The following is an 11,522-nucleotide window of genomic DNA, read 5'->3' on the forward strand; positions in this document are numbered from 1 at the left end:
GTATTTTTCACAAAGAAGCTGAGTTTGTTTATCATAGAATATGGTGTGGATTATGGAAAAAAGTCACTACTTTGCAATCGCATGAGTTTGAAAGGATCTGAAATGTTTTTGTTCCGGGGTCTACAAGTGGCTTCTTTTAGAGGTCACTGGCAAATTTCAGTTCCCAGTCTTAAGACGTCTTAAAATGGCATGGTGTTCAGAAGGCAGGGTGATATGCACTTTTTGAAAATTAAGTCTATGATATCTTTCCTCATTTGAGGAAGCTAAATTCAGAAGGCACCTGTTTAATCTTAAAAAACAAATTTAGGGCAATAGTGACAGACAAGACCTGTAAACTGCATTTCATCTATCCAGCTACCCTCAAGTTCTGATGTATGGTGCTCCTGTAGAAAGGAGTGTGTGATCTGGACTTGATTCATATTTCCTTTTTCCCCTTTCATGCCCTTACTTCCATTTGGAATGATTCTGGTAGTGCTGGAGAGCTGCAGAAACCAAAGATGAAGATGGGCTCCTGGTGGTAGATAAAAAAATAAAACAAATCCAGTGTTTGGGGTTAAGCCCAACTTTGTTCACCAAGCACAATTTTATTTTACTGTTCATAACATTCAAAATCACGATGTAGCTTGACCCTGTGCACAGGTTGCTGAGCACCTCCCAGCCCATTGAGGAGTGAGTGTGACCGCTGTCAATGTTGTCACCAGCACCATGCCACTTCACAGAGCCTGTCCCCAGGCCAAGAGGCACCAGTGCTGTCATGCCCAAGAATTCAATACTGCTCCGGGCTGGTCAGCAGCCACAGCAGCTCGGATACCCCTTGGTGTGGGTGTGCAGGAGGCATCACATCTTCTATCTCAGCTCAGCACAGCTGGTTTCAATATTCAGATCTCCAGGCTTCCACAGACACCTGCAAATTATAGAAGTGTGAAAGATTCATGGCACACTGTCAAAGGCTATGAGGTATAAAGTATCAAATTGTTGACTATTCTGTGAAATTAAGTCTAGAGCCAAATCTACCTGCCATGTTAGAATCCCGCATCTTCTTCCAAAATATACTTCAAGGCTTTGCCAGCTTTGAAGATGAACTTCTGGAAAGAAATGTGATTTATTTATTGAAAACATTTCTGATAGGAAACTCCACCCTGACAATTGCTAAAGTTTTGTCCAAAGGAAAAAGTGTGAGATAAATGATTTTAGGGAAAAAAGCCATATGGTTTAGGTATATTTACACCCACACTTGTTCTGCATGTTCCCAAGTAGGTAAATGTTATGATCATGAACCTGAGCAAAACTTTCGTACCCTAAAGTCAACACATCTGCAGTGTCTGGGTTTGACTTGACACTGTGACACTACCAAAAAGGAAGGAACAAGGCGTCTGAGTTTGTGTCCAGAACTATCTGGCAATTCCAACCTCCGGTTTACCAGTATAAATAATGAATAACACCAGAGATTTCTGTGGGATTCCATTAGTGTAAGCAATAACCAAACATATTTAAGTGACTACATGCTGGTTAGAAAGCTTGGGAAAAGTTGGGCAGAGAAGTAAAGCTGTTTGGATTACTAGAATTGTATATTTATATACTTTCAAGTTTTCATTTGGAAGCATAACTTTCCAAGAATACCTATATTTAAAATGTTTATTTATTTTTAAACTGTTTCTCTTTAAGATACTGGAAGTTGTTAGTATAAATATATTCAGTCTTTCCTGGACTGTAGAAGAGTTAAACTTTTTTTTGGGTTTTTTTTTTTTTTTTTTAAATCCTGAAATTTCTCTAAGCTAAAAGAGTGTTTCTAGGGATTAGCACAATCCCTAATGGCTCTGACTGCCTTTGGGAGCCCTTTAGGCTTTAATTCTGTAACCCTTGGACATCTCCCCTGCATGTGGAGCTGAGGAGGACTGGATGTGAGGTGGAGGAAGATGTGATCCATGTGCTGTGTTTGGGACATGGCTTTGGGAACTTGGCTGTTGGGTTTGGGAAGTAGGGTTATTGGTAGAGAGGCTGTAGAAGAGCCCACGGGGCTCTTCACATACCAAGTGACCACAGCCACTCAAGTCCTGAAGACTAAAACACTTTTGGAGTTTCAAGGTTTATTTGATTTTTAGACAAGAGAAGCGAAACCAATAGCCTCCATACTAGGAAGATTTCCAGGAAGAAAAAAGAAAGACCCTCCCCCAAAGTAACCTCCAAAGATCTCAACAATATAAAAATCGCAGTTCTCTGAAGTGGTTTTTTGAAACTGTCTGAAGCAAAAAATCTACTATGTGTTTGCTCTATGCAAAACTGTTTCATGGGTTTCTTTAGCTTTCAGGGAATGAGTCAGGGTGGGATAGGGAAAAAGGGCCACCATTGGGTTTGGTCTTGTTTGATTTTCCACATGAGAGTGCCCTATCACACAAAAAGAGCTGCTGTATTTCAGGGTGTGCTGGTATCTTCCCTTGCTTTCCGGCGAGAAGCTGAACGACTTCCATGTTAACAATAAAACTGATTCATATTTTTTTAATCCAGTTGTTTTTCTTCAACAATCCCTTCAAAACCTCAGATAAAATCTTCTGGAAATGCCACAAGTCCTGAGATGGATGTCCAAAACTCGGCCAGAACCTTATATCTCCTGGCCCAAAGGACAGGCTTTGTTTTGGAGCTCAGACAGAGAAACACAAGCCAGAGCCCCAATCTCTCCAGGCGATTACAGGATATAAATTGCTGCCCGAAAGCAAGTGCTGGAGAACTTCAGTAACCTGCAGGAAAGCTCTGAGGTTAGGGAGACTAGCACAGCCAAAGAAGACATGAGGAGTCTGCTGGCACTGCTGATCGTGACTCTGGCCCTGGCAACGCTCTGCTGTTGTGAGAAAGGTAAGGGGAAGAGTTCCCGGGAAGGGTCTCTGGAGCACTGCTCAACCCTGCAGCTTGCTGCCAGCCTCCCTTCGGTCTGGGAGAGACTCACAGCTTCAGGGGGAGACGGTGTGTGTGCTGACGGTCATTGCACAACTTCAGATCTCTGTCCGAGTGACGGAGTCACGGATGAGAGAGGGCTTGAGGATAGACAACCTCATCTGTTGCATTTAGCAATTATGTGAACTGGCAAAGGTATGCTGGGTGTTGACTTTTGAGTAAGAGGGTTGAGTAAGAGGGTTGAGCTGCAGGCAGAGTTGTGTCGACCACAGTGGGAGGGATTTTGTACCTGCCAGCCCTGGAATGCTGTAGGATCACAGAGATAGGCACCGAGTCAAGCCTATACCTGCCAAGAAATGTGGGATGTGGAGAACGTCTGGAGTGAAAAAAAATTCTATCAGTGGTTAACAAAAAAAGGGAATTGTCCCACTGAAATGAGCACATCACATTTGAAGGTGATTTAGCCATTGTGACTTTATGATCAAGAGACAGTAATGTAGTGGCAACTCTATAGTTGATGGAGAGGGAAGGGGGGTGGGGGGAAATATCAGAAAAACAAGTGTTTTTGATTTACAACTGGAAAAGTGAAGTTGAGCAGGAGAGGGCCCTGTCTTTTCTTGTATTATCCCATTCGGAGTTAAATTTCATTCAGTCCTTGGCATCAAATATGTCATGGTTCAATACTGGCAAATATGTTTTGTTTGATCTGTCAGTCTCTCTCTCACTTTTTCACTCTTAAGTATATATCTGCTTTTTTTTAGTCATTATTATTATTCCAGATAACTTAATGGCCTTCGAGTAACTTCTAATTTATATTTTTTTTAATTCAAGGAATGTATACGATGCTTAAAAATAGAACTACATGCAACCCTTTTCACACAAAGTTTTTTGTTCAAGCACAGTTGTTATTTTTTTGGTCTCTAGAATCCTCTTTCTGCCCATAAATACATTTAAGCCAAATATTTGGTGACTTGGGTGGAACTGACATTATTGAAGAAAAATATGGTGAAAAAGTGGAAGAAAAAAATTGTGAAATAGGGCAGTGTGGGAGAGCCAACATTAAGAGACCTACCATTTCTCTTAGGGCACACTTTCCTTGGGTGTTTGCAGGGAGCATTAATGATTAAGGATTGAGATTAGGACTGAATACACGAATGTGTAAATTACAGTGTGTAAACTCCTCTTGGGAGGGCTGGTGAGCCAGGCACCTCAACCCACAGCCTGTGGGGGTAGACTTGTTCCTAATTTTTGGCCCTATTTCCCTTCCCTATCAATAGTTCTAGATTTCTCCTTAGAGTTCAGGAAGCCCCTCTTTCCAAAGATAGAGGAGATGCTCAGCTATCTTCAGGTTCAGTTCAAATTTGGGGTTTTGCTCAAATAGTCCCCTAATTCTTGCTATACCTCCTCTTAGCACAGGTGGGGAGGGAGAAAGAGGAAGATCTTCCTCCAGCTTCCACAGTGGTTATATGTTATTGTGTCATTTAATCTGTCTCAGGCATAATAGGTGAATTTTGCCATGGTGAAGAAGTCTATCCCTAAATGGTGGATGTTAATAAAACCCTTTTTTGGGAGGAAAAGACCTTCTGGGAAAGGGGAGGAGTTGGATCCACCCAGAAGGTAGAGAGATTCAGTTAGAGTGGAGCAGAGGAGGAGGACTCACAAGCAAACTCCTCTGTCTGTCTGTCTGTCTGTCTTCCAGATCCAAAAGACCCCTCAGGATCTCCCAGCACTGACAGTGAGTATATCTGTGTGACCAACAGCTCCATTCTCCTGCATCTAATTTCCTTCTTCCCTTTGACTGGTTCAAGGGGTGAACAAGGATCATGCTGAGTCCCTCTGTCTGGTCCCTTTTTCCTCCCTCAGCCGTTCGGTCCCTGAGGTACAGGAGCCCCTGCAGCAAATAGAGGGGCTGCCTTTCACAGCCATGGAGGCAGGAGACACCCACGAGGTCAGCCCCCTGCACCAGCAGTCTAGCATCGCTCTGGGTGTGCTAGTGCCATAGCCCTCATCTCCACAACCCCTGAGCAGCCGCCAGGCATGACATGAGTCCTGCAGATTGTTAGCAGCTGGATGCATTTGCCCTCTGTGAAACAGGGTGTTGTGGATCTCCCAGGTTCTCTGAGCTGGCTTCAGAGACCTATCCAAAGTGACTGTTGTGTCCCCAGACTATTAAGAGAGCAGAACCTGCCCTGGGGCCTCCAGGCACTGGTCTTTTGGATCTGCTGAGCAGTCAGTCAGGTGTGCAGGATCACAGACTGGAAAGGTTTGGTGCCACATAGCAACAGGCTGTGACATCCCTGCCAAGTCTCACAACCTGGAGACCCTGAAAGCAAGCACCTTCCTTGGCTGCTCCTGAAGACTGCAGCCCCTACTGTCAGGTCACCTGGGACATGGGGATTTGCACACCTTAGGATGTCCAAAGCTTTTGCAGCAAGCTGATCCTGGCAGAAATCTGTATGGAAAATCCCTTTCGTTCTCCACTGTCTCTCCTTTCTCACACCTTAAAGGGTAACATTGCTGCTGGGGAGCATGAAAGCTGGTATTTCTCCAGTGAGCCAATACAAACACAGATTGGGAAAGAGAAAAAAATGAAAAGAGTGTTGAGGGAAAGGTGGTGATTTCTGACAGCTCATTAACTGGCAATTCCTGTGTAGTCAGTATTTTGATCCAGACTAAACCCCTGCTTGCTAGAGAGGGGGCACCTCTCACCTGCCAGATAGAAACACACTCAAACATGCCATGATGATGAGGGAAGGCCACAAACCCCACCATCTCCCCACAAGCAGAGGTCTGAGAAGCTGCTTCTCCCCAGAGACAGTGACCGTTTGCCTGTTTCCTTGCTGAAACATGTATTGGTGTGCAGCTGCCTGTGTTGCTGGTGTGCTGGCATCCTCTGCTGGTGCAAGTCTGTCCCATGGAGAGAGGCTGTGCTGAGCCCCCACTGGGGATGGAGGTATGACATGGCTCCACAGCACCCTGGTGTTTGCACAACTACAAATCCAAGGGAGTGAATAAGCAACTGTGCTGACATGGTGTGTTAGTGGAGATCAGGGACCAATGCTGTCATGGCAGAAAGACCTCCTGTGTGTATTTCTCTCTGGGTGATGTTTACCATCATTATTTTATACGCTTCACCTTTCATGGAACTCTGCACATGTCAGCATTGGTATTTCCATCTGCTACCTGTTGCTTATGGCTCACTAGAGGCATTTTAAGGCCTGGTGGTTGGTATCCCATATCACTCTCAGTCTAAGTCAAATTATAGAAAGGAAGCCAAGACTCTGAAGTTAAGCAGGCTAAGGAGAGAGGGTCCCTTCATTTTCTCCTTATTCATTTTTTATGCTGTCATGACTTTGCCTTCTGCATCTTTGCTGTGGACTCAGATCATGCTGTGTGATAAGGGAATGGAGTTTATGACAGAAAAGGCCCTTGCTCCATGTAGATGTGCAGGCTGGAGTGAGGAGGGAGCCCAGCTGTTGGGCTTTGAGTGGACAGTGGGATGGGGAGAGACGAATGGGCTATCAGGATGGTTTGTGGCAATCATCCGCTTGTGAAGAGAGTAGACTGTCCATTTTCAGAGGTTAGACTGGTCTCTGGTTTTCATATACCATGACTACACATCTCTAACCCGCTGTGTCCTCTCTTGGTAGGCATCAAGATTAAAAAAGAAGTTGCCAACGCCTTTGTGAAGAGGCAGAAGAGATTCAGCCAGCATGAATGGTAACAACTCACGAGTCAGGTGGAGAGCTGGACTCTGGACCTTTCTGAAGAGGGGGTGGGAAGGCAACAGGACATGACAAAGCATTGATTTGTTGTACATCTATGTTATCTTCATGTGTTGAAGCAAAAAGGCTGTAGGAGACACTTATTGATAGATAAATGGCTCTATTTTCATAAATATCCTTTTGAGAGCTTATAGCTGGACTCTGATATTTCTCCCAGGGAGGAAGAGAGTACTAGCTGTCTGGGCTAGCCATGGGGACAGCAGGATACAAGTTAGAAGCTGCTCTAACCTGCAGGGTCATCAGGGCCAGTTTCCAGGGCACTGAGCATCACAGAGCCTTGGTCATTGCCTTTGGCCTACAAAGAAAGCACAGCTCTGTTGCAGGAATAAGGCTAGATCAGAATGGCTGTTCTTTCTGAAGTTGTAGATCCTGCATCCATTTGTGCAGAAATCATAGGCACAAAGATTTGGAGAAATCCTAGCTGCAAACATTTGGAGAAATTTGAGGTCATCCAAGAATGTTGCTCACATGTTTCCTGGAAGAGGTTGTTAAGCTGCTGTCTCATGTAGGCCTGGCAAAGGAATTTTTATTTAATGTGTCTTTGGACTGGAAGGATAATATTGTTTTTTAGATAATAGAAGATTGGGAGGCCCCATATGTGGAAGAGAGGATCAGAGGAACTGGCTGATGTTGAAATCCGCAGTGATTAAAAACAGGATGAAATTCAGTAGTAGCAACTGTACTGACTGTACTGACTACCTCCTTACAGGTGGGGCATCGTAAAAGTAGCTTCTGCTATAAGCATTAACCAGGAAGTACTGAGGTAGGCAGACAGCTCAGGATATTATTTAATCACGAGGTAAGGTTAGTCTGGAAATATGGATGCAACAAATGGAATTCAAGGGTGCTGCAGGGTATATCCAATACAGAAATAAAATACCAATTAATGAGACACCGGTGGGACTTCTCCTGTAGCATTGTGTATAGTCCTCAAGAAAGATTACCCAAACCTGGAACAGGAGCTGAGAAGGATATCCAGAATGTATAGCTGAGACTAAAAGATTAACTGCTTAACTGGGGGGGAGGGATGGGGACAGTGTTGCTGTAAACAGCAGAAGCGAGGATGATTAGAGGAAACTCCTTAATTTAAAGGAAGATAATGGCTAGCAGGAAAGTGAGCAGACACTGAGAGCAAATAAAAGAAAACAAGCAATAATTAATTAAATAAATAACAATAAAAAAGAAGATTCCTGGGTAGGTGGGGAATGAGGTTGGGGACAAAAAGACCCCAGCACTAACTGCTTCTGTGATTTCCTTTGATGATGTAACCTGAAGAGCAATTGCTTTAAGTTGGGTTCAGTTCCAACTTTTCCCAGCATTAATCGAGTTGTCTATCTCCATGTAAATAGATGTTTAACTTACCATGAGAAGTCCCCTGTTGGGGCACCGTGGTGAATCACTCCTCTCATGTTAGTGTCAGGGGTGTGAACCCTCTCCAACTGCATTGACTGAATCTGCAGAATGGCATTTCTCTCTTTGTCTACTCCAGGTACACTGAGCATTACAAAGCTCCAATGGAGCAGATGCATGAGCGTTGTGAAAACTACCCGCCCTGTGTCTATCTCTCTAACCAAATAGGATTTTCCATGGCCTACTACCGTCTTTTTGGGAGATACTAGGGGATGGTCACTCCGTTCATTTTGCTTGGGACCACTCTGAACCCCGCAGGAGAAAGAAGGTTGTGAGTGGGAGGGAGAGAAGAAAAACATCTAGACTGGAGACTTCTTCCATTGTGTCCCTAGCCAGCTGGAATGCCAAGGCAATAATTATCCCACTTGTTGAGCTTCCGTTAGCTTTCTGCCTTTCATAAAAAATGTTTCTCTTCAGTCATCTTTTGTGGTATTTTGAACTTCACCAGAAATGATTGAGAAGAATCTGTCTTACCTCTTTCCATTTGAATCCCCATGATGCAGTAGATGAAAAAAATATGTGATTCCTCTCAAGAAAATCAATGTGTTCCTTAGAAGCATAACAAGACCTTTTGTCCTCCTCTACAAAATGCAGGAGGATTATAGAAGGCGAATGTCACAACGTGTAAATGTGATGGATCTGATCCTGAGATGCTCACTGGGAAGAAGGCAGAATGACTGCCTCCTGGAACATTGACTGGGAGTGTTCCGTATTTTCAAGTAGTATAATCACCCTAAATATGTGCCATTGTAGGACCATTTTGTAAAGAGAGCAGTGTGGAAATACTATTACATAGCCAGTAGTCAGGTTCTGATACACTCTTCTGATTATTCTGTCACAAAATTTGCCTGTATAGCAACAACAGATAAATCCCAAAAGGTGTGTTTAAGGAGTCCTTTAGATGAGCCCTTCCATTTGTATGCCGCATTCAATGACTGTCTGTAAAAAGTAACTTGGAAATCTCTTGTGATTTTTGTTGCAATTGGTTTCTTGTGAAACTGAATATACCCAAGCAAAACAAAACAAACAAAAAAAATCTGTTCCTCTGATGCTTTAGCATTTATGGTTGCAGTAAAAGTGTCTAAACGACTGAAAAAAAAAAAAGAAAAATGCAAAGGGGAAAACCAATAAACTTTATGAAATAAACAACAAAAATAATAGGTTCAAGGATGGATTGAAGTTGGGTCAGCATTTGGGTTATTCAAGTCAATTTGTATTTCTCTCATATATATATATAAATATAAATGTGTATGTGTGTTTATATACGTATCCTCTTCTCTCTGCACTACTTCATTCTGTCCTCTGATATGAATATTATACCTTAGCAACTTTCTGCACAGCCTCCCTTGATGTGATCTGTCAGCTTTCCTTCCTTGAGAGGTAGACAGCAGATCCCATCTCCAAGGACAGGGACTGCTGACCTCAGGAGACTGAGAAAGATCGAATCTCTCTGGTTGCATGTAAACTCATGCAGCCATTCCCAGCTGCTAATTGCAATAAATACTGTTTATGTAAAGAAGGTTGGTGTGCTGCCTCTCTCTGTTCCTCTATACAACCTTTGTCTGCAGTTAGGGATGCCTGGAAGATAAAGCCTGCCCTTACGAACCCTGAAGAGCAGGATCCAGGTATGTCAAGCTTTCTTCTCCCCTCCTGTGCCCCAATGTGATTCTTAAGTGACTACATTGAAATTCAGGTCACGATCCCAGCACACAGTGACAGTGAGGAAGAGGAGGGCTAGGCTTCTCCTGATTCACCAGCTGCCAAGTTCAGCATTTCTCTGAAAGACTTTGCCCTAAAGTAAGGACACGGGTAAGTCCAACAGAGATGGCTGCCAGTGTGAGTGTGAGCATCTCTTGTTTGGCAAGCTGCTATGGCTTGCACTGGCTAAGCTGACCTTGGCCAAGGAAAAGACAGTTAAGTATCTCTGCTTGTCTTGGTCAAACACCTGGAACTGGTTCCCCTATTGGCATAAACTGATGGGGCTTCACTGCTCACAGCAAAACTCTCCTCTGAACGCCATCTAGTAAAAATGAACAAACTGCTCACTGAAAGCAGTGAAAATTTTGCTAGAAAAAATACTAGAGAGATTAGTGAAATCCTAATACCTGGTGTACTAGCAAGTTAGAGGTTTTGTTGTTGTTGTATAGTTTTATTTGCTAAAAAAGAAAGTCAGGCTTCCTGTTATATTTGCATCTTTCTCCTAGTTTTGTAATTTCCTTTTCAGTAAATATTTTTTTCTGGGCAGTTGCACACGAAGGCCTTGATCATGTTATCTCTCTGTGCCACCCGATCTCTGTACGGGCTGAAGTCATTAGGGCCTTTGGGATCTGAGTGCACAAATCAGATGACAATTTTATCGCTGGAACAGAGGAGCTCGATTTTCACCTTGTCGATGCAGATTTAAGACCCACCGTAAGTCCTCTGCTGCCATCTTATGGACAGTATCGACATGCGAAAAATAGTACCCTAGGTTGCTTTTGAAGCTTTGGAAAACGCAAATCCAGTGGGCTTTCTTCCTCATTCACTTCATACTACAACATACATTAAGAGGCCAGAAGGGAAAAATAGGGACATAATCTGTAACTGGATTATATGCAGCTGAATTGACAGCGACTCCGACAGTTCTCACTGGAGCCTGTCTCAGTTCAGCTCCTTTTTATCTCTACATGAACAGGGCAGGAGATGCCTCTGCATAAATTCACCACCCCTTCTCTGGACTCACTTTTAGCAGTGGAAGAACTGCTTTCTGAAATACAGCCCAAGATGATAGAGCAATTCCAAGAAGAAGAAGTAGATAGGTTGCATTTATCACTTTGCATCATCCTTCATGTCATCATCTCCTATCACCAGTGGCTGCAGATACTGTCAGCAGCATCAGCTGATACAGTACTATAGATCACTTTGACAGGAACCCAGTATGAGACCTGAGTATGATAGGGTCATCTCTCACCCTATTTCAGCAATGTTCAGCAAATGCTTTCTGTCCACAGAATCTAAGCAGCTGCACAAATGTCTCTTTTCCTAGGGAATCACACCATAACTGCAAGTGCTGCCCTCACGAAGCCAATCACTAGCAGGCAATGGAAAATGGATTTCACTTCTCTGTAGTCAGAATGAGGCCCTGACATGTCTTCTTGGCTCTTGTTCCATAAAGAAGAGTTGTCAGAGGCCATGGGGCTTCACAGGTGGGTAATTCACTGATGTTATTTGGAAGGGTGACTGGAAAGCAGCTAGTAGAGAGGGATTAGTCTCAGTATAGAATCTGTATTTATGCACCATTTCTGAGTATTTTTTAATGTAAACAGTTCAACAAGGTGCCACTCTACAGTGATGTAAGGGTAGGATCGACAGCACGTTATTAGAAACCAGAGGGAGCTAAGGAGGAGAGGGACAGTTATGTTATCTCTGCTTCCAGATGGGATCCCAACCTACCCTGTG

General features: G+C 43.5%; 1 protein-coding gene across 1 annotated transcript; it reads left to right on the forward strand.

The window, feature by feature from the left end:
- The first annotated feature begins 104 nt into the window (after nt 1-104).
- On the forward strand, nt 105-9,171 carry LOC104630927 (osteocalcin-2). The gene is made up of 4 exons (XM_010299743.2): nt 105-2,850; nt 4,589-4,624; nt 6,540-6,609; nt 8,164-9,171. Exons 1-4 carry the CDS (start codon nt 2,784-2,786, stop codon nt 8,291-8,293), a joined length of 303 nt encoding a protein of 100 aa, XP_010298045.1. The 5' UTR covers nt 105-2,783; the 3' UTR covers nt 8,294-9,171.
- The last annotated feature ends 2,351 nt before the right edge of the window (nt 9,172-11,522 follow it).

The sequence above is a fragment of the Balearica regulorum genome, chromosome 1, assembly GCF_011004875.1.
Source record: "Balearica regulorum gibbericeps isolate bBalReg1 chromosome 1, bBalReg1.pri, whole genome shotgun sequence".
Classification (NCBI taxonomy): domain Eukaryota; kingdom Metazoa; phylum Chordata; class Aves; order Gruiformes; family Gruidae; genus Balearica; species Balearica regulorum.